Genomic DNA, 23,901 nt, shown 5'->3' with positions numbered 1-23,901 from the left:
CTAGCCTTGATCTGATACTGGTTTATGTCTGGTATAGTCATGGTTTTGTTCTTATCAACGCTGGTTTAACTGGTTTGAGTCCCGGTTCAGTCCTGGTTTGGCTCTAGTTTAGTGGATCAATCACAAGCCAAATTAGTCCTTGAGTAGTCCCGGTTTAATCATGGTTTAATCCTGATTAAATCCTTGGGTAAGTTTAGTTCAGATATAGGACTGATCTACTCACGGTTTAACTGGTCCTGGTCCAAGTTCAATCTCGGTTTAGTCCTGGTTTAGTCCTGGTTCAGTCCTCGCTCAGACCTGGTTTAGTCCTCGTTCAGTCCTGATTCAGTCCTGGTTCAGTCCTGGTTTAGTCCTCGTTCAGACCTGGTTTAGTCCTGGTTCAGTTCTGGTTCAGACCTGGTTCAGTCCTGGTTTAGTCGTGGTTCAGTCCTGGCTTGTGCCTGGTTTAGTCCTGGTTCAGTCCAGGTTTGTGCCTGGTTTAGTCCCGGTTTAGTCCTGTTTTCTTACATCATAATCGTCATAATCCTGGTCATCGGCTCGGACTCCGCAGCCGAGCAGAACCAGCAACAGGAACAGCTTCATCTTGACGTTCTTCTGAATCCAAACCCGGTCCCGCCCTGGTTTTTATCCCCTCCGCTCGGACTTTCGACACCTGGACCCGGGCCAGGTCTCGATCGATCCCCCGGCCCGCGACTCCGGGGGACGGGCTTTACTCAGCTCGTCCTCCGCAAAGAGCAAAAGTCCAGGTTCTTGACCCGGAGTTTGTTTGCGTTGGGTTCACGCTTTTGGGAAGAACCAACGATGGCTGTAAAATTGTGCAAATGTACAAAATAAGTACAAAACACACGTAGGAGGCCGGAGTACATTGAGCAACACGTTAAATCTCAACACGACGTAAACATCCATGAATCACGAACCAAAGGAAAAGTTTAGTGTCGATTGGAAAGGAAATAACCCAATGTTTTCGTCTCTCGAAGAAGAAAATCTGGAACGTTCAAACAAAAACAGGAAAAAGACATTTTATTTGGGGCCATTTTGTTTGTTTTGCTATGCTAGGTGATTTTGCGCGCCAGAGTGTCACAATATACTGCAAAATGACATCGTCCCAGTCCTATTAAAACATCTTTAAAAACACGTCTTTTTCATTTTATCCAATCAACCGACGCTGAATTGACATTTCGCGGTAGAAATGAGCTGAATAAACTAGGATAATTGTAGACTTGGCAGATTCATTCACGTAAACCTGTTCTTTTCGCGCCGTAACGTTCAGATATTTGCCCGCGCTCGTCACTAACCGCCGCCAGAAACAAAATGGCCGCTCGTCGGTTGACCGGCTCGGAAATACAAGATACAGACCGCGGCCGTTAGTCGCAGTCACAGCGGTTTTAATCTTTTTTATCATTAAGTTCTGCCCTAGGGGTTCTTAATTAAATCACAACAGTATGTCATAGTTACAAATTATATCTTCCAAACCTTTGAGAAACGCTGATCACACGCGCCGATATTTAACGCAAAATAAATACATTTTATTATTGATTTAGAGACTTGTCACTTCTTTTTAATGAGCATAAAGTTTTAAAATGTTATGTGTGAAAATATAATAAACAAAGGCATAAATAATTACAACTTAATTAGAAGACTTAATATGCAATCAAGAACATAAGTAGATCATCATTTTATAATGAGTTCATTTTAAATCGCAATATTTATCCAAAACGGCTTAATAATAGAAACCTGAGTTCTTGATAAGCCCCGCCTCTTTACAGTGACCTTTCTCTGTATCAAGCATCGGATTGGCTTTTACACGTTTGTATGTTTGAACAGTGGCTACATGACATTTTAGAACACTGCATGTGTCACTCGGAGTCTTAATTATAGAAATAATCACAACCAAGTACAGGAACGTGGGCGGAGATAGGGGGTAGGTGAAAACGCTCGAGCAACAGGATGAACTAAAACACGGAGGAATCGAGCGGAACGCAACTTTGAGTGAACGAAAGATGAGGAAACGCCGGCGTAACGAGGTTAAAAGCTCATTAACGTCGATTTTGCCTAATACGTCACTTAAAGAAGCAGCCCAAAGTGTAAAAAAAAACAGCTATATTAGATTTTGACATGAAAAAAATATATAAATAAATGTTGTTATTACGATGATCATTCTATCGTTTCCATTGCTGGAGTTTTACGTCCCGTTTTTACACATAAAACGCCTTATTTTTAAATGAAAACATGACACGACGAAAAACTTTCAATAGGTTTTTTTCTCACATTAATGCGAGTAAACAGCTGGAGAAGTTTCAAATTGATATCTTTAAATTCAAGATTTTTCCCTATTCCCCAGTAAAACACAACAAACTGACAAAAGTGTTACGCAACTTCTTTTTTTAAACTATAAACGACAGCAGAACGGTTTTGTATGATGCACGTGTTTTATTGAGCTCATGATCACAATCACTTTGGACATTGACATTTTCTCCACTTGGTGGCGCCGCGGAGCTGAACAGCATGTTTTATGATTGATGAAACAGGCGGTTTTTCTCATTCTTTTAACTCTTTTGCTTCAAACTGCTCTAAATATACAAGAATTTAAACATGCACAAAACACGACGTGAAAAACAATGTGAATCACATCAAACACACCACGACGACGGCTTGAGAATGTCGTAATAAATAAACTAAGGGGGAAAAAACACGTTCAAATGTCAGTTTTTGGTGCTTGTTGTGGTGGGTTTGTGATGTCGGCACTGTCCCGCGTGCGGCTGACCCGGTGGAGGCGGAGCTCGGCCGCGGCGTCTCTTTTGTCTTGGACCTGAAAAAGCAGTGACACGTCTGAAGTTCAGAAATGGTTTAACGCGGATCTAAAAATGTAAATTTCTTATTTATTTATTTTTAAATTGTATACTGGAAGTTTTATGTTTAAATTAAAAAAAAAATGTTTAAAACTGAATAAATAATAATAAATAAACACACAATAAAAAATCATAATAAAAAAAATAAAACTGAATAAATTATAATTGATAAACATAAATAATGCAAACTGATATAAAAAAAATGTAATAACAAAAAATAATAATAATAGATGATAAATAATAGATAATAAAAAATGAGAATAAAAACAAATTAAATGAATTTTAAAAAAAAATAAAAAAATAGGAATTTAAAATATATAAATAATCTGAATACGTAATAATAAACGAATAAACATAAACAATCAAAAAATAAATACATCTGAATAAATAATAATAAATAAACATGCATAATGTAAATTAATATAAATACATTCAAATACAAAATAATAATACTACTAATAATAATATGTATTAAAATTAATCCATGAATAAAAAAATAAATGGATGAATGTTTGAGCTCCAAAGTATCTCTGAAGTTCACAGTCGGACACAGACCTTTCTTTTTCCTGCACCTGCATCTGCACCTGCTCCGTCTCACCAGGAGAACCACCAGCACCAGGACGATGAGTAAAACCACGCCCACCACGGAGCCCACCAACGGGAAGACGAACGCGGGCAGAGCGGGCGCAGGGGACGGCACAGGGGACGGCACAGGGGTGAGCGGATCAGGACGAGGCGGCGAGGTGACGGGAGGTGACGTCCTGGTCGCTGGAACACATGTGGGCGGGGTTACAGGAGAAAACAGGAAATGCCATCAAAAACTGAGCCACGATTGGTGCAGGCGCTGGGCAAAGGCAGGGTTTGGATTTTGTGGTGGGAACTGGCAAACCCAAATCTGAATCAGAAAAGGGTTTGTTGCAAATTTGACGGTCTTTGTGAGAAAAAAACATCACGATTTAAGGATTGTTCACAATGATTTTGGGGGTTGAATGACTGAAGTAAGTCATTTAACTTTGTGCGTACTTTTGTTTCATGTAGATATGTCCAACAATTACATCGGTATTGACCAAAAAAGGGTTCAAATTGGTAAAAATATCGTTAATCTGACTGATGTTGTAAAAGTGGGACAGTTTGTGCAGTGTAAAAGACGCGGACATGTTAGAGTTAAACTTAGAGATTGTAACTGCAATAACGCTGCACACGACCTCGTTTTTATCGAGCGCAGAGGCTGAAGTGGCAGAAAGTCCGTACGGTTCTGACCTGGTTTGACCCGGAGCAGACTCGCCAGCGAGCGCTCTCCTTCGATCTCGCACTCGTAGTGGCCTTCGTCGGACAGCGCCACCGGCTGGAGGGTCAGGCGCCGTGCGGCCGGCCCCGACAGCAAAGCGCTGTTTCTATAGAAACGAGCCGGCAGGGTGGAGTTTCTGTCTTCCTTACAGCTCAGAGTGACGGTTTGTCCTGTAGAGACGGGAAGTGCAGGCGCCTGCAGGATCACGCTTCTGTCTGAGGGAGGAAGAGGCAGATAGTTTTCATTTATATTGTTTAACAGTTGTTGAGTTCACAGATGTTTCGATGGGGCCAGACCTGAAGGAGCCGATTAGCGGCGGCGGCTAGCGGGCTAGCACTGTCCACTCATTTATACAGTCTATGATCTCGTCTTATAACGGCGTTTCAGAGCTAACCAGATACTTTAATTAGCTAACATTCATCAGACATTCATCAATTGCTCTTCTGATCGGGACGACTGACCGCGATCCCCAAACTGTGGTTCCGTTCGGTCAAAGAGGTCGTAACATTTTGATGACTTTTTCCCAGTCGAAACAGTCATTTTTGTGTTAAATCGTTAATCGCGTTTGGCAACGGCCCTAATTATTCCCAAACTCACGGATCGCAAAAGAAAACAAACGTCTCCTGAACCTGTGACGCTGATGCTGTAGGATTCAGTTTTGTCGCCCCCTTCAGACTGACACCAGTACTGCCCGCTGTCCTTCGGCTCCAGGTATTTGATGATGCAATGTTGGATGGTTTGCGAGCCCCACGAGTCGCCGCAGCTCTTCTCGCCGCCGCTGCTCCGCCTCCACACGTTCCACTTCCTGTCGTCGCATCGGACCCTCAGCTGGCCCGCTCGGAAGAACTGGGCCTGGTCCGGATCGAACCGCATCGGGCCTGGACACAATTTTTACAATCATTTTTATGTTATTTTATGCTCATATTTATGCTCTATTTGAATTATGTCATGTTGAAAATACAAAGGAAAACAATCTAAAACCGCAATGTATTTGGTTATCGCGTTAAATTATTGATTTGAGTGGAAAATTTTACAAAAAAATTACAAAATGTATCAAAAACAGTGGTATAAATGTGTTATTGTCTGTTATGACTCATAATTACACTGCACTGGCTATTTAAATATGTCATTATTATTTTTTAGATTATATCAGTTACTTAGGCACATTTCTCGATTTAAAACCACATTATTATTATTGTTCAACATTAAAGCCCATTGGATTTATGATGGATAAAAACATATGTGAGCGTGAGCCGACCTTGGAGAGTGACCTTCATCAGCAGCGACGACCACAGCACTGTAAACACAAACAACACAAACAACACAAACAACAACAGAATGAAGCACCGGCTGCCACCGAATGTGCACACTCTTCCTACAGGGGGCGCTGTTCAGGGCTCACGCCATTGTAGTGGCGTCCGAATGTCCAGCAGGTGAAAAACTACTGAGCTGTTCAAAAGCACCGTCGACTCCAAAAATGACCTCTTAAATTAGCCGCTACGCCGCAAAGGTGCTAGCATTAGCCGCTAACCTTAGCTTGAGTTGCCGTCACAGGCTAAAGGTGTCATATTGTAAAATACAAACAAACGCTGTAAAATATGAACAAAACGCTGTAAAATACAAACACACGCGGTCGAATTCGAGACTGTTGTTCAGACCATGACTTATGGTCGAATCCTGTCTTTTGACTTATTTATTTTAATTTACACTCACACGCTCAAGTTCAACATTTTCCATTTTCTTTTTTGACCGCGACCCAGACTTTGAGAAACTCGAGCCGCGACGGCACAAAACGTCACCTCAGAACTAGAGCTTAAAGCAGGACTAAACCAGGCTTAAAGCAGGACTAAACCAGGCTTAAAGCAGGACTAAACCAGGCTTAAAGCAGGACTAAACCGAGACTAAAGCAGGACTAAACCAGGCTTAAAGCAGGACTAAACCAGGCTTAAAACAGGACTAAACCAGGCTTAAAGCAGGACCAAACCAGGCTTAAAGCAGGACTAAACCAGGCTTAAAGCAGGACTAAACCAGGCTTAAAGCAGGACCAAACCGAGACTAAAGCAGGACTAAACCAGGCTTAAAGCAGGACTAAACCAGGCTTAAAGCAGGACTAAACCAGGCTTAAAGCAGGACCAAACCAGGCTTAAAGCAGGACCAAACCAGGCTTAAAGCAGGACTAAACCAGGCTTAAAGCAGGACTAAACCAGGCTTAAAGCAGGACCAAACCGAGACTAAAGCAGGACTAAACCAGGCTTAAAGCAGGACTAAACCAGGCTTAAAGCAGGACTAAACCAGGCTTAAAGCAGGACCAAACCAGGCTTAAAGCAGGACTAAACCAGGCTTAAAGCAGGACCAAACCAGGCTTAAAGCAGGACTAAACCAGGCTTAAAGCAGGACCAAACCAGGCTTAAAGCAGGACTAAACCAGGCTTAAAGCAGGACCAAACCAGGCTTAAAGCAGGACTAAACCAGGCTTAAAGCAGGACTAAACCAGGCTTAAAGCAGGACTAAACCAGGCTTAAAGCAGGACTAAACCAGGCTTAAAGCAGGACTAAACCAGGCTTAAAGCAGGACTAAACCAGGCTTAAAGCAGGACCAAACCAGGCTTAAAGCAGGACTAAACCAGGCTTAAAGCAGGACTAAACCAGGCTTAAAGCAGGACTAAACCAGGCTTAAAGCAGGACTAAACCAGGCTTAAAGCAGGACTAAACCAGGCTTAAAGCAGGACCAAACCGAGACTAAAGCAGGACTAAACCAGGCTTAAAGCAGGACTAAACCAGGCTTAAAGCAGGACTAAACCAGGCTTAAAGCAGGACCAAACCGAGACTAAAGCAGGACTAAACCAGGCTTAAAGCAGGACTAAACCAGGCTTAAAGCAGGACTAAACCAGGCTTAAAGCAGGACTAAACCAGGCTTAAAGCAGGACTAAACCAGGCTTAAAGCAGGACTAAACCAGGCTTAAAGCAGGACTAAACCAGGCTTAAAGCAGGACTAAACCAGGCTTAAAGCAGGACTAAACCAGGCTTAAAGCAGGACTAAACCAGGCTTAAAGCAGGACTAAACCAGGCTTAAAGCAGGACCAAACCAGGCTTAAAGCAGGACTAAACCAGGCTTAAAGCAGGACTAAACCAGGCTTAAAGCAGGACCAAACCGAGACTAAAGCAGGACTAAACCAGGCTTAAAGCAGGACTAAACCAGGCTTAAAGCAGGACTAAACCAGGCTTAAAGCAGGACCAAACCAGGCTTAAAGCAGGACCAAACCAGGCTTAAAGCAGGACTAAACCAGGCTTAAAGCAGGACTAAACCAGGCTTAAAGCAGGACCAAACCGAGACTAAAGCAGGACTAAACCAGGCTTAAAGCAGGACTAAACCAGGCTTAAAGCAGGACTAAACCAGGCTTAAAGCAGGACCAAACCAGGCTTAAAGCAGGACTAAACCAGGCTTAAAGCAGGACCAAACCAGGCTTAAAGCAGGACTAAACCAGGCTTAAAGCAGGACCAAACCAGGCTTAAAGCAGGACTAAACCAGGCTTAAAGCAGGACCAAACCAGGCTTAAAGCAGGACTAAACCAGGCTTAAAGCAGGACTAAACCAGGCTTAAAGCAGGACTAAACCAGGCTTAAAGCAGGACTAAACCAGGCTTAAAGCAGGACTAAACCAGGCTTAAAGCAGGACTAAACCAGGCTTAAAGCAGGACCAAACCAGGCTTAAAGCAGGACTAAACCAGGCTTAAAGCAGGACTAAACCAGGCTTAAAACAGGACTAAACCAGGCTTAAAGCAGGACTAAACCAGGCTTAAAGCAGGACTAAACCAGGCTTAAAGCAGGACCAAACCGAGACTAAAGCAGGACTAAACCAGGCTTAAAGCAGGACTAAACCAGGCTTAAAGCAGGACTAAACCAGGCTTAAAGCAGGACCAAACCGAGACTAAAGCAGGACTAAACCAGGCTTAAAGCAGGACTAAACCAGGCTTAAAGCAGGACTAAACCAGGCTTAAAGCAGGACTAAACCAGGCTTAAAGCAGGACTAAACCAGGCTTAAAGCAGGACTAAACCAGGCTTAAAGCAGGACTAAACCAGGCTTAAAGCAGGACTAAACCAGGCTTAAAGCAGGACTAAACCAGGCTTAAAGCAGGACTAAACCAGGCTTAAAGCAGGACTAAACCAGGCTTAAAGCAGGACTAAACCAGGCTTAAAGCAGGACCAAACCGAGACTAAAGCAGGACTAAACCAGGCTTAAAGCAGGACCAAACCAGGCTTAAAGCAGGACTAAACCAGGCTTAAAGCAGGACTAAACCAGGCTTAAAGCAGGACCAAACCAGGCTTAAAGCAGGACTAAACCAGGCTTAAAGCAGGACTAAACCAGGCTTAAAGCAGGACCAAACCAGGCTTAAAGCAGGACCAAACCAGGCTTAAAGCAGGACTAAACCAGGCTTAAAGCAGGACTAAACCAGGCTTAAAGCAGGACTAAACCAGGCTTAAAGCAGGACTAAACCAGGCTTAAAGCAGGACTAAACCAGGCTTAAAGCAGGACTAAACCAGGCTTAAAGCAGGACTAAACCAGGCTTAAAGCAGGACCAAACCAGGCTTAAAGCAGGACTAAACCAGGCTTAAAGCAGGACTAAACCAGGCTTAAAGCAGGACTAAACCAGGCTTAAAGCAGGACTAAACCAGGCTTAAAGCAGGACTAAACCAGGCTTAAAGCAGGACTAAACCAGGCTTAAAGCAGGACTAAACCAGGCTTAAAGCAGGACTAAACCAGGCTTAAAGCAGGACTAAACCAGGCTTAAAGCAGGACTAAACCAGGCTTAAAGCAGGACCAAACCGAGACTAAAGCAGGACTAAACCAGGCTTAAAGCAGGACTAAACCAGGCTTAAAGCAGGACTAAACCAGGCTTAAAGCAGGACCAAACCGAGACTAAAGCAGGACTAAACCAGGCTTAAAGCAGGACTAAACCAGGCTTAAAGCAGGACTAAACCAGGCTTAAAGCAGGACTAAACCAGGCTTAAAGCAGGACTAAACCAGGCTTAAAGCAGGACTAAACCAGGCTTAAAGCAGGACTAAACCAGGCTTAAAGCAGGACTAAACCAGGATTAAAGCAGGACTAAACCAGGCTTAAAGCAGGACTAAACCAGGCTTAAAGCAGGACTAAACCAGGCTTAAAGCAGGACTAAACCAGGCTTAAAGCAGGACCAAACCGAGACTAAAGCAGGACTAAACCAGGCTTAAAGCAGGACCAAACCAGGCTTAAAGCAGGACTAAACCAGGCTTAAAGCAGGACTAAACCAGGCTTAAAGCAGGACTAAACCAGGCTTAAAGCAGGACTAAACCAGGCTTAAAGCAGGACTAAACCAGGCTTAAAGCAGGACTAAACCAGGCTTAAAGCAGGACTAAACCAGGCTTAAAGCAGGACTAAACCAGGCTTAAAGCAGGACTAAACCAGGCTTAAAGCAGGACTAAACCAGGCTTAAAGCAGGACTAAACCAGGCTTAAAGCAGGACTAAACCAGGCTTAAAGCAGGACCAAACCGAGACTAAAGCAGGACTAAACCAGGCTTAAAGCAGGACTAAACCAGGCTTAAAGCAGGACTAAACCAGGCTTAAAGCAGGACCAAACCGAGACTAAAGCAGGACTAAACCAGGCTTAAAGCAGGACTAAACCAGGCTTAAAGCAGGACTAAACCAGGCTTAAAGCAGGACTAAACCAGGCTTAAAGCAGGACTAAACCAGGCTTAAAGCAGGACTAAACCAGGCTTAAAGCAGGACTAAACCAGGCTTAAAGCAGGACTAAACCAGGCTTAAAGCAGGACTAAACCAGGCTTAAAGCAGGACTAAACCAGGCTTAAAGCAGGACTAAACCAGGCTTAAAGCAGGACCAAACCGAGACTAAAGCAGGACTAAACCAGGCTTAAAGCAGGACTAAACCAGGCTTAAAGCAGGACTAAACCAGGCTTAAAGCAGGACTAAACCAGGCTTAAAGCAGGACCAAACCAGGCTTAAAGCAGGACTAAACCAGGCTTAAAGCAGGACTAAACCAGGCTTAAAGCAGGACCAAACCGAGACTAAAGCAGGACTAAACCAGGCTTAAAGCAGGACTAAACCAGGCTTAAAGCAGGACTAAACCAGGCTTAAAGCAGGACTAAACCAGGCTTAAAGCAGGACCAAACCAGGCTTAAAGCAGGACCAAACCGAGACTAAAGCAGGACTAAACCAGGCTTAAAGCAGGACTAAACCAGGCTTAAAGCAGGACTAAACCAGGCTTAAAGCAGGACCAAACCGAGACTAAAGCAGGACTAAACCAGGCTTAAAGCAGGACTAAACCAGGCTTAAAGCAGGACTAAACCAGGCTTAAAGCAGGACTAAACCAGGCTTAAAGCAGGACTAAACCAGGCTTAAAGCAGGACTAAACCAGGCTTAAAGCAGGACTAAACCAGGCTTAAAGCAGGACTAAACCAGGCTTAAAGCAGGACTAAACCAGGCTTAAAGCAGGACTAAACCAGGCTTAAAGCAGGACTAAACCAGGCTTAAAGCAGGACCAAACCGAGACTAAAGCAGGACTAAACCAGGCTTAAAGCAGGACCAAACCAGGCTTAAAGCAGGACTAAACCAGGCTTAAAGCAGGACTAAACCAGGCTTAAAGCAGGACCAAACCAGGCTTAAAGCAGGACTAAACCAGGCTTAAAGCAGGACTAAACCAGGCTTAAAGCAGGACTAAACCAGGCTTAAAGCAGGACTAAACCAGGCTTAAAGCAGGACTAAACCAGGCTTAAAGCAGGACTAAACCAGGCTTAAAGCAGGACTAAACCAGGCTTAAAGCAGGACTAAACCAGGCTTAAAGCAGGACTAAACCAGGCTTAAAGCAGGACTAAACCAGGCTTAAAGCAGGACTAAACCAGGCTTAAAGCAGGACTAAACCAGGCTTAAAGCAGGACCAAACCGAGACTAAAGCAGGACTAAACCAGGCTTAAAGCAGGACTAAACCAGGCTTAAAGCAGGACTAAACCAGGCTTAAAGCAGGACCAAACCGAGACTAAAGCAGGACTAAACCAGGCTTAAAGCAGGACTAAACCAGGCTTAAAGCAGGACTAAACCAGGCTTAAAGCAGGACTAAACCAGGCTTAAAGCAGGACTAAACCAGGCTTAAAGCAGGACTAAACCAGGCTTAAAGCAGGACTAAACCAGGCTTAAAGCAGGACTAAACCAGGCTTAAAGCAGGACTAAACCAGGCTTAAAGCAGGACTAAACCAGGCTTAAAGCAGGACTAAACCAGGCTTAAAGCAGGACCAAACCGAGACTAAAGCAGGACTAAACCAGGCTTAAAGCAGGACTAAACCAGGCTTAAAGCAGGACTAAACCAGGCTTAAAGCAGGACCAAACCGAGACTAAAGCAGGACCAAGCCAGGCTTAAAGCAGGACTAAACCAGGCTTAAAGCAGGACTAAACCAGGGTTAAAGCAGGACTAAACCAGGCTTAAAGCAGGACTAAACCAGGCTTAAAGCAGGACTAAACCAGGCTTAAAGCAGGACTAAACCAGGCTTAAAGCAGGACTAAACCAGGGTTAAAATAGCGCTTCAGTCTAACTCCAGGACAAACGGAGCCTTAAGGTTTACTTACAGACGAGCAGAGCGTTCATGGCCTTGTTTCCACGGCAGAGGACGCAGAGTTTGTGGTCTTCTCGGATCAAGGGCCGACAAAATGGCCGAGCGACGCATGAGATGTTTTTTCCTGTCAGTCTCTGCAGAACTCTGTGGTCTTCAGTTTATTCACTAACCACAAAGTTGAGCAACATACGAAAAGAAGCGTGCACCGGAACATGCACATTTCACACTTTTTCTTTGCTGGTGTGATAAAAGCGTGCAAAACAATGGTTCAGCCACTGTCTGAGCGATTACGGTGCAAACTTACGCGAGAAATACAGTTTGAGGAGTAAACAATCAAAAACAGTGGTGTAAATGGTTATTGTGTTCATTCATGTGGAAAAATACAGCAAATAAATCTAACAAAATATAAAAAACAGTGGTATAAAACAGTTAATTGATCGATTCATGTGGAAAACTACAATTAAAATCGATAAAAAAACAATGCTATGAAATGGTTATTGCCTACATTTGTCAATAAATGTGAAAGATGCATTTGAAAAATCTGACCAAAGTAAAAAATCAACAGAAAAAATGTTATATAAAATTGTTATTGCATTAATTATTTGATTTATGTAGAAAATTCCAATAAAAATATATCAATAACAGTTGTATAAAATGGTTATTGCCTTAATTTGCCTATTCATGTGGAAAATGAGCATTACAAATATAAAATAAATAAAAAACAGTAGTAAAGAAATGTCTATATTGGATTATTTGTTAAAAAAAAATATCAAATTAAAAAGTAAATCAAAAATAGTGGTAAAATAAATACATATTGGCTTAATTTGTCCATAAAATCAAGCTATATTATAAAATAAATCAAATACAGGAGGCCTACAATGTTTAATCGATCATAAATATGGATTAAAGGTGCACTATGTAAGGTTGTTTTAGTTTTTGATGCCTTTTGTTCCACTTCTGAACACTGAAGCGGTGTTATCTCGCTCACGATCAGGCGCGGCCTCGTTTCCCGCTCGAGTGCAGCGCGCGGCGGTCCGTCGCTTCGGGGGGTTTTTATCGGACCTCGCATCAGTTTTAGGGTCTGAACTTTTCTCACTGCGAGACGGAAACTGAACCAGGTCGAGGACAAAAGCCCCCGGCCCGAAACCCACGAGAAACAGGAAGAAGAGTGCGGCGGACGAAGCGCTGCAGAGATCGAGCGTTGGTGACGCGGTGAACAGCCCCCTGGTGGTGAGCTCGGGAAACACACAGCAACAAAAGTCCGACTAAACACTAAAGATCGACTTATTTAAACCATCTATTGTGTCTATTATTCTAATCTGTTGTGTGGATGGCATTTTCAAACGTTTCCAGTGCCGCTTTACCATAACCGCACCTTGATTAGCCGTAATAAAGCATAAACAAAGACTTAATTCATGGTTTATGAAGAATGAATAAGGTTTAGTCATTATTCAGTTGTTAAAGCAAAACGCTACAGGATATTTTTTTGTTTTTTGGTCAGTTTGCTCTCTTGAGATTGAAGCTTTCATGTGGAAACGACAGAACAGTCCAATCTGCTCCGAAAAATGTATAGTTTTGTTGAATAATTTTAACTAAAATTGAAATTTTCGTCCCACAGAGACATACAGATCAGTCCTTAAAGTAGCATCTACACATACCAAACGTTACAAACTTATTTTTAACATGATTTTGACAGAACGCACAAAAGGATTTGCTGACATCTGATTCAAAGCCTGATTTTTGAAAAGTTGAAATTCAAAAAAATTAGGCACCATCTTAATTTTTGGGCAAATCTTCAGTCAAATCCACTTTTTTTTTAGATAGAAAAAATAAATAAGAAACCCAAAATCCCCTCTTAAGTTTTCTTGTAACTGACATGTGCAAAGAAATTGTCAATTTTTCAGTTTTAAATGACCAGAAATGTGTAATTTCGTCTGTTTTTACGCTCAAAATGCCTGAATTCTCTATGAAAACATGACATGATGAAAAACTTGTAATACTTTTGTTTTCTTACATTTATGTGAGTGAACGACAGGAGAAGTTTCAAATTGATATCTTTAAATTTAAGATTTTTTTCCTATTCACTTTATGTATTAATAAAGTTGTCAATCTTGTCCAGTAAATTGAACATTGTGGTTTAAAGCGCCCCCTACAGGTCGGACAAGCCATTGAACTAAAATGCAGTCAAGATAAATATTTAGAATTTAGCAAAAAATTATTTTAAAATATAGTATCACAGAATGGCACATTTTTAGGTTTAAAATGTCACTTCCTGTTTATAATTAATGACATCACATGAGGAAATGACACAGAAAACACAGGGAAAAAACTCATCAAATGTCTTTTTGTTTTTTTTTATTACAAATATATGAGAGTGACTTTATTTTGTTGATTTAATGTTTAGAGAGTCAAAAAAGTAGTTTATTTTGTTAATTTCTGCATAAACTTTGACTGTGTGATGTCACTTCCTGTCATTTTTCTACAGATTTTTCAAAGTTTTCTCCACAAATACCTGCTCGATTGATGTAAAAGTATAATTTATATGTAAAACAGGTACAAATACTCCAAATAAAGTCAACATTAGAACATGGTAAAAACCTGTCATGCTTAAATAAAATATATGTTAATTCGCAGCTCGTGGTGAAAAATGACAAGAGCAGTGTTTTTTTCCAAAGTTCTGAAAAATTTTAATAAATTAAAGTCGAGCAGCAGCGAAAAGCCACGCCTCGTTTATTTACACTTGACAATGAACTTTACGCCGACGAGTGAAAACGAGAGCGACACAAACGTCTTTTTCAAAAACCTTTGACAGAGTTTAAAGGACAAAAGACGAGCGGCGTCAGTCAAAGCTCTTAGTTTCCATTTCCTCTCAAGGCATTTTTATTTTTCAAATTTAACTCAACATTTTGGCCATTTTTACTTTTACTTTTGAACGTGCGACGCCTCTTAACTCCATTTACCCCATAAATATGAATACAAATTTTAAAAAACATTTATTGTCGGAATTTAACACTTTTTTCTCATCAAAACGGCGCTAAATGAAAAGAGTTTGAGTCAAAGCGGTTTGTTAAAAGTTCCACTGTGAAGCTTTTCCGGAGACGTTTCACCCAGAATGTTCCGCAGCGGCGCATTAAACGTCTCGCTCTGCCGTTTGTTCAATTTCAGCCGTTTTATTGCAAAAAGAAAAGAAAAAAAATGACTTTTTGGCGTCGCTTGCTTGTCTCCATGACGATGAATAGAAGTTTAATGCCGCGGGACATTCCTGTGAACGTCGCCACGGAGACAGCAGGAAAGTGACGTGATGCGGCTTTGAGCTTAAGCTAAAGCGGGCGCTGCTGTTGCCGTGGGCGCGGGCTCTATTCCAGGCCCAGGGTGAAGTTGATGCCGTGGACCACGCCTATTATTATGGGTTGCCAGGCGACGAGGTACCGGAGCCAGTCCAACAGCTGACCGTACAGAACGTGAGTCTTCTCCCAGCTGAGGGAGAGCTGAGGAAAAGGACCGGGAGAAGCAGGACCTGGACCTGGACCTGGACCAGGACCAGGACCAGGACCTGGACCTGGACCTGGACCAGGACCAGGTCCAGGTCCTGGTCCTGGTCCTGGTCCTGGTCCTGGTCCAGGACCTGGACCTGGACCGGGACCGGGACCGGGACCGGGACCTGGACCACAACCTAGACAAGGACTAAACCAAGACTAAACTAGAACTAAACCAGGTCTGAAAACCAGGACTAAAAACCAGGTCTAAACCAGGACTAAACCAGGACTAAACCAGGTCTAAACCAGGACTAAACCAGGTCTAAACCAGGACTAAACCAGGTCTAAACCAGGTCTAAACCAGGTCTAAACCAGGACTAAACCAGGACTAAACCAGGTCTAAACCAGGACTAAACCAGGACTAAACCAGGTCTAAACCAGGACTAAACCAGGTCTAAACCAGGTCTAAACCAGGTCTAAACCAGGTCTAAACCAGGTCTAAACCAGGACTAAACCAGGACTAAACCAGGTCTAAACCAGGACTAAACCAGGTCTAAACCAGGACTAAACCAGGTCTAAACCAGGACTAAACCAGGTCTAAACCAGGTCTAAACCAGGTCTAAACCAGGACTAAAGCAGGTCTTGAGAGAAAGGATACGGGTTGTTCATCATCCTCTTCAGATCCACCTTCTCGTTGCAGTAGGGACACGTCTGCTTCTTACCCACAATGCACCAGCCCCTGATACAGAACTCATGAAACCTGCGGCGACTGGTCAAAGAAAACACTCGAGTAGCACAAATTATTAACTTCTATAATATACAATTAACTGGAGAAAACTGCACCTTTCAGTATTTATTTGTGCCTCGTTATGACCACATAGTTTTAGCACAATTGTTTTGTACAATATGAGTGAAAAAGTGATCATTTTCTCCTTAAAACACACAAAAGGATCACAATTGTCTCCTAATGTTGATTGAGCCCTTTTTTAAATTTGGTTTGATTCATTGGAACTCTTTGAGCTCCGAACTGTGTCGTGTGCCTCAGAAAGTTCTACGCTTCAAGTTTCAGAACAAAAACTAAACCTTGTCCAGTTTTTAGGTCCAGGAAGCCTCAAAACCGGACCGACTTTGAGCTTCCTGTGGTCAAACGTGTTCGAGTGGCAGGTGTAATGCCTATTGCTGCCTGCAGAGGGGGCTCTGAAGCACGTCTGATGCTTGAATGTGTGGCTTGGTTCTCTGGTTCTCTGGTTCTCTGGTTCTCTGGTTCTCTGGTTCTCTGGTTCTCTGGTTCTCTGGTTCTCTGGTTCTCTGGTTCTCTGGTTCTCTGGTTCTCTGGTTCTCCGTTGGGAACATAAAAGATACAGGTGTCCACAGGAGAGCTGGAAGGTGTCCTCCACCAGGCCCTCCTCCTCCACCTCCACCAGGATCTTCTGACCACAGACGGCACAGATGTCGCCCCCGAGAGCGCGACTGGGCATGCCACCTTTGCTGTAGTACTGAGGACCAGAACCAGGATTAGAACAGGATTAGAACAGGACCAGAACCGGGACTGGAGCGTGTTCTCACCCCGATGGTGGAGGCCATGTAGTCGGAGCAGATCTCGGCGAAGTCTCGACCCATGACGCCGTAGTACAGACCATAGAAGAGCAGGACCACGCCCACGTCCATGGAGTCCTCCGCCTTTATCCTGCAGGACCAGAAACCAGGACTGAACCATCAGGACTGAACCATGAGGACTGAACCATCAGGACTGAACCATGAGGACTGAACCATCAGGACTGAACCATCTGAGCCAGGACTAAACCCAAACTCACCTGAAGAAGACGTTGAAACCGAACATGGTGAACATGATGGCCATGTATCCCAGGACTCCCACAGCGTAGCTCAGTTTGTAAATCAACAGGAACCATTTATACACCATCCTGAGGAGGAGACGTGTCACATGGTAAAAGCCTCACCATAATAAGGGTAAATATAGCCGCAAGCGGCAATGATCGGCCCTCGCCACAGCCACGCCGCAAGAGGAGGGGGCGCTAACGCTCCCAATTGTCCTTTTATTACATCTACCGCTGAATCTGTGACGCTGTCACATCTTCTCCCCTTTGTTTTACCATCAAAAAGAGATTTTATTTTGAATTCTTGGCAAAATGTGCGGCAAAGTCGCACAGACACCGTGACTCTTTGAATGAAAATGTGGATAACTTTTGATGGTCCTGAAGATGAGTCTCACCAAATTTCAGGTTAATATGTCTAAAGCCCTGAGGGGGAGGAGTTTGTGAAAGTCTAAAGTGTAAACATGTTCTGGTGATTTCCCCATTGGAATAACATGGGAGGTTTTGGTCATCGCTACGGCAACGCCATAACAATTATGACATGGGTCTCATTGACTTTTTTGATGGAGATGCCAAAATTGAATTTTGTGTGTAATTTCGTAAAATTTCGCAAAACTAAACATTTAACCTCCATAGAAAATCTGTAGGGGGCGCTGTCGCTCCAAATTAATTAATTTCACTCCAAGTAGGTTTAGGGCAAAGAGTTTAACAACTGATTCTAATTTGACGCAATTCGGACTTTATCTGCGCAAACGGCAGCAAATTTGAAATTTGGGAAATTTCTGAAATTCTAGCTACAGTTTGCGGCTTCGCCGCACCGAGACCGTGACAGGTATCAATGTAATTTGGATAACTTTTGATGTCCCACTCCTCAGTAGCATTTTCACCAAATTTCAGCTTTTCAGAGCCAACGCCCTGGGAGGAGTTCGTAAAAGTACGACGTTTGGAAAAACTCCAGAGTCATGTTTAGCCATTTTTGAAGCAATATGGCCAACATTTGGTTGGGCGGACGGTGTTGCCGTAATAATATTTTTTACTTCTCTTGTCACCATCTACCTCTGCGCCAAATTTCATGATCAGATTTTTTTCCTATCTCAATGCATTTTTGGTACATTTGGGGGCGCTGACTCGCCAATTTTTAAAATTATAGAAAAAGGAATGTAGAGGCACGATTTTTAGAGGTGTGAACATTTTTGTGACTTTTTGTCATTGTTCACTGGGTGAAGAATAGGCTCACAGGGGGGCGCTCACAGGGGGGCTCACAGGGGGCGCTCACAGGGGGGACTCACAGGGGGGGCTCACCTGGGCGTCCGGCAGGAGAGGGGCTTGCGAGTGGCTCTGAAGATGATGTAGCTGGTGACGACGGAGAACATGCTCCACATGGACAGAAACCTCCACCAGTAGAGCTTAAGGGTGAAGTACACCGGCACCACCCACATCTGCACCAGCGTGACCAGCTACACAAACACACACAATTACACTCAAATACACTTAAATACACACATATACAGACAGACACACATACAAACACACATACACACACACACACACACACACACACACACATACACACATACACTAAAATACACACATAATACACACAAAACATACAACGCGGTTCGCAAGTCTTGGACGTAAACTCGATTACGGCAAGAGCACGAATCCTCTTGTAGCTCTACTGCTCTACTGCAGGTGAAATAGAAAAGGCGAGTTACGCCTGCACTACGGTTCTACGAGTCACTCTGAGCGTTCAGCGCCGCCCTCTGGTGGTCGGGAGGGATGAATTACAAGTACCCGCATTATGAAAAAGGTCACGTTCCGGCGTGATTTGAAAACGACACACATTTGAGGGACTCTCCTGGGACTTTGCGATGTCTTTCGTCGCCATTTTACTTTTGTTTTCGCTTCTCGTTTTTTTTTTCTCTGGTCGTGTTTTTTGTTGTTGCGCGTTATAAAAATGTAGTTTCTTTGTAATGGCAGCATCTCTCATCGATCAAATCCGCTCAAGTTTTTACTTTCAGGGACACAATGACAAAAAGAAATACGTGAATGTTTTCCTGCATTAAAGGTGCACTGCGTAACCTTTCTTCCACCCGTTTGTCTCAGTGTGGAGATGGTTTTTCTCACTCAAAGTCATGTTTCCCAAGCAATAAAGATGAGGTTTAATGCCAAACTGTGGAACATTCTGGGCACAGACCTTCCAGACACGTTACACAGTGCTCCTTTAACTATTCACTGAAATATCCATCTCCATGGAGACGCACAGGTGAAAAGATATCCCGAGGCACAGCGATCCTGCCGCAGGTTACGCGGTGCAGCTTTAATGAAGCTTCCACGGTGTATGCGGTGTGTGCGGTTTGTGTGCGGTGTTGGTGCGGTGTTCGCTGTGTTGTGCGGTGTTGTGCGGTGTTGTGCGGTGTTGGTGGTGTTTGCCATGTTGTGCGGTGTTGGTGGTGTTTGCTGTGTTGTGCCGTGTTGTGCGGTATTGTGCGGTGTTGGTGGTGTTTGCCATGTTGTGCGGTGTTGGTGGTGTTTGCCGTGTTGTGCGGTGTTGTGCGGTGTTGGTGGTGTTTGCCATGTTGTGCGGTGTTGGTGGTGTTTGCTGTGTTGTGCCGTGTTGTGCGGTATTGTGCGGTGTTGGTGGTGTTTGCCATGTTGTGCGGTGTTGGTGGTGTTTGCCGTGTTGTGCGGTGTTGTGCGGTGTTGGTGGTGTTTGCCGTGTTGTGCGGTGTTGTGCGGTGTTGGTGGTGTTTGCCATGTTGTGCGGTGTTGGTGGTGTTTGCCCCGTGTTGTGCCGTGTTGTGCGGTGCTGGTGCGGAGTTGTGCGGTGTTGTGCGGTGTTGTGCCGTGTAGTGCCGTGTTGTGCGGTGTGGTGCCGTGTTGTGCTGTGTTGTGCTGTGTTGTACGGTGGTGTGCCGTGTTGTGCTGTGTTGTGCGGTGTTGTGCGGTGTTGTGCTGTGTTGTGCGGTGTTGTGCGGTGTTGTGCGGTGTTGTGCCGTGTTGTGCTGTGTTGTGCGGTGTTGTGCCGTGTAGTGCCGTGTTGTGCGGTGTTGTACGGTGTTGTACGGTGTGGTGCCGTGTTGTGCTGTGTTGTGCGGTGTTGTGCTGTGTTGTGCGGTGTTGTGCTGTGTTGTACGGTGTTGTGCGGTGTTGTGCGGTGTTGTGCGGTGTTGTGCGGTGTTGTGCCGTGTAGTGCCGTGTTGTGCGGTGTTGTACGGTGTTGTACGGTGTGGTGCCGTGTTGTGCTGTGTTGTGCTGTGTTGTACGGTGTTGTGCCGTGTTGTGCTGTGTTGTGCGGTGTTGTACGGTGTTGTGCCGTGTGGTGCCGTGTTGTGCTGTGTTGTGCGGTGTTGGTGCGGTGTTGGTGCGGTGTTGGTTGTGTTTGCCGTGTTGTGCCGTGTTGTGCTGTGTTGTGCGGTGTTGGTGCGGTGTTGGTGCGGTGTTGGTTGTGTTTGCCGTGTTGTGCCGTGTTGTGCTGTGTTGTGCGGTGTCGGTGCGGTGTTGGTGCGGTGTTGGTTGTGTTTGCCCCGTGTTGTGCTGTGTTGTGCGGTGTTGGTGCGGTGTTGGTGCGGTGTTGGTGCGGTGTTGGTGCGGTGTTGGTTGTGTTTGCCCCGTGTTGTGCTGTGTTGTGCGGTGTTGGTGCGGTGTTGGTGCGGTGTTGGTTGTGTTTGCCCCGTGTTGTGCTGTGTTGTGCGGTGTTGGTGCGGTGTTGGTGCGGTGTTGGTTGTGTTTGCCGTGTTGTGCCGTGTTGTGCGGTGTTGTACGTGTCGGCGGCGCAGCAGTTACGTTGTAGGAGCGGTGGTGGCGCTGTTTCCACTGCACCAGGACGATCTGCGCCACGACGAGCGTGGCCACCAGGATCATGACCATCTCGGCGTGCATGGCCTCGTGGCCTCGGTGCTTGGTGTGCAGGCGCTCGTGCTGCGCCCTGGAAGACAGTCACGGCTTTAAAACAGGAACAAGGAACACGCGACGGACACGATTCACAGACTTTAAAGAAGCTCGGAAGATTCTCAGAGCCGCGCCGCAGATCGAGAACACGGCGGTTGTGGAGGAGATTCAGAACGGAGTGTTTGTGACGCTCGGAGGGGAGAGGACTTTCTAACCAGGATTTATCAAACTAGTGTGAATGAAGCTAATGCTAATCCAGGTGTGTTTATGATGAGGAACAGTGTTAGAACAAGGTTAAAACTAAGGTTATTAAAAGATACTAAGGTAAGGCTACTATGGCCGCAGTTATTTTATTACTTGGTTTACGGATATATGAAAAATATTGCACAGGCGGACGGAATATAAATATAATTTCAAAAGATGTTTTCTTCCGGGTTTGCCCAAAACGCACCACGGGAGGAGAGTGGGGGGCGCGCAGGAGCGTGTAACAGTAGATTTAGAGTGTTTTAGACGGACAGAACTGAAGCTTAAGTGTGCACCCTGCCCCACCCACGGCAAAACGCGCAGAAGAAAATGTGGTAAACAGGTTTAAAATGTGTATTTGCGATATAAAGGCGCGCAGCAGCAGGGAAACGGGCGCGCAGCAGCAGGGAAACGGGCGCGCAGCAGCAGGGAAACGGGCGCGCACGCTCTCCACGGGACCGTGCACTCTCCACGGGACCGTGCGCTCTCCCTGGGGCCGCGTGCAGGGACAGAGCTCTCCCTGGGGCCGCGCGCAGGGACAGACCCGCTCCGTCGCTCACTCCCGCAGGATTTTGGCGAGAAATTGCTTTACGCGCTCTTGTCTTTTGACTTAATACCGCTTTTTACATTTAATTTAAAGCTATTTTGCTTTGTTGAAGGTACTCTATGAAAAAAATTTATAATTTATTTTATTTATATTGTATAAATCAATAATCTAAGTGCGGCGGATCCGTAAACCAAGTAATAAAATAACTAAGGCCTAATGTAAGGTTAACTAAGGTATGGGTACAAGGGTAAGTAAGGTAAGGGTACTAAGGGTAACTATGGTAAGGGTACTAAGGGTAACTATGGTTACCCTGAGGGAACAGGGTTAAGAGAGAGGAAAAAGTCAAGTTTGCGTGATACGTGTCCTTTAAACATTTGCACATTTCTAAATGAAATACTTCAAGTCTTTGTGACATTCAGACGTTTGTGTTTGAACAGCAGACGTCTCGCCCGAGGGGTTGGGCTCTTGTGACATCATCATGGACATTTTCGATTGGCCATGGAGCCGGAGGGCAGCTCCGCTCCGGGTTTACGGTGAAGATCTCTGTAATCACTGACATTATGAGCCGCACGAGGCCAAGGCGGAGTTCAAAAGTCCTCTCTATCGGCACAAAACCCACAGACGCTGACAAATCCAACGCTCCAGTGTCGTGAAGGCAACAGGCTCTGCAGCTCACAAGATGAACAGAACAGAAAACAGCCTTGTACAGTTGTAATGGGAAAGAAGCGAGAAAAAGGACGAAAAAACAGCAAAATATTTTTTTAAAGGGGCTCCTCAGTTTAAAGTCCATATGACACGTTCTTAGTTTGGTGTTAAAGAACCTGTGGCGAATGTTTATCACAGTTTTACTGCCGTTAAGTTGCAGTTTGTGACGAAAATGTGAAAAGTAAAAGTTTAAAATGACAGGAAGTGGAGCTGAATCCCTCTGTGATGTCATCAGTGTGCGACACAGAGACAGTTTAAACCATGGTTGGACTAAATAAAGGTGTTTTATGGTGTTATTGTGTGTCAGATCAGAACTGTTGTGTCGTTTATGTGTAGTTGGGCTCTTGTTTACAGTCTGGTTGCTATGGTAACAGCTGTGGAATCACCTCTGTGTCATATTTGTGCTCACGTCCAACCAGGAAGTACATATAAACTATTATAAACTATTATAAACGATATAAACAATGGTCAAACTGGGGACAAACGGGCAAAATGTTGAGTCAAATCTGAAATATAATTGTATTAAATGGTATTATTGTTTGTCAAATCATAACTGTTGTAATCATTTATACATCTAAACTGTCATATGGACTTTAATGTATGATTTAAAACATATAAACCACTTCTCTCATGACTAAAATGACCTCAAAGACATTAATAACTGTACGAATCGTATATTAAATCCGGCTGTAAAAGAATAATAGTAATATGTTGATACTACAAACTACCATTTACGTGTGGAATACGTGCAAATACAGTAAACTCCTTTATTTATCCGCGTTAAACCTCAAGACGGGCTCTTGTATCAGTATTAAACATTAAATGATATAATATTGTGCAGCTCTTACCTCCAGTTGTCCCGGTGGGTCATCTTTAGCAGGTCGTCCTAATTAAAAAGGAAATACAATATAAAAATCACAAAAATAGAAACTCTCCCGTGACTCGTTTTGTAGGTTAAGGATTAAATAATACATAAAAGCTCGAGCGCGTTGAGTCTCACAAATGTACGCGGCAAATAAAGCGGAAAACACGCGGAAAGTGACGCAAATATTATGCTAACATCTGTTTCGAGATTTGACGCGAGCGGCGCGCGGCTCCTGTGGCCCCTGTGGCTCCTGTGGCCCCTGTGGCTCCTGTGGCCCCTGTGGCTCCTGTGGCCCCTGTGGCTCCTGTGGCCCCTGTGGCTCCTGTGGCCCCTGTGGCCCCGGTGCACGTACCTGCGGCTGCACGGCGGCCATGGCCCCGGTGCGGCTCAGTTTCCCGGTGGAAGAGAGGCGAGGGGCGGCCGCCGCCGGTGGACGAGGCGCTGCGGAGACGGGAAGCCAGCGTCTGGAGCGTAAGCTAGAGGGGACGTCGCCATGGTAACGTGCAGTGACACACGTCCGGCCGGCGCCATGTTGTGTCGGTTAATTTCACTTAAAAAAATCATTATTTTCTAATTAAAACGATACTTTAAATGTGACTTTTTTTTC

General features: G+C 44.4%; 1 protein-coding gene across 1 annotated transcript; it reads right to left on the bottom strand.

Moving 5' to 3' along the window:
• Positions 1-14,438: 14,438 nt before the first annotated feature.
• Positions 14,439-23,737, bottom strand: rnf175 (ring finger protein 175). Its single transcript, XM_072458842.1, has 9 exons — positions 23,647-23,737; positions 23,278-23,315; positions 20,830-20,971; positions 18,346-18,500; positions 17,026-17,133; positions 16,778-16,898; positions 16,574-16,707; positions 15,870-15,971; positions 14,439-15,212 (listed from the first exon to the last, which is right to left on the bottom strand). Exons 1-9 carry the CDS (start codon positions 23,665-23,667, stop codon positions 15,092-15,094), a joined length of 942 nt encoding a protein of 313 aa, XP_072314943.1. The 5' UTR covers positions 23,668-23,737; the 3' UTR covers positions 14,439-15,091.
• Between the last annotated feature and the right edge of the window lie 164 nt (positions 23,738-23,901).

The sequence above is a fragment of the Eucyclogobius newberryi genome, unplaced genomic scaffold (assembly GCF_026437365.1).
Source record: "Eucyclogobius newberryi isolate DKJ021-1_F unplaced genomic scaffold, fEucNew1.0.hap1 SCAF_22, whole genome shotgun sequence".
Taxonomy (NCBI): Eukaryota; Metazoa; Chordata; class Actinopteri; order Gobiiformes; family Gobiidae; genus Eucyclogobius; species Eucyclogobius newberryi.
This window is presented reverse-complemented; position numbering and strand designations above follow the sequence as displayed.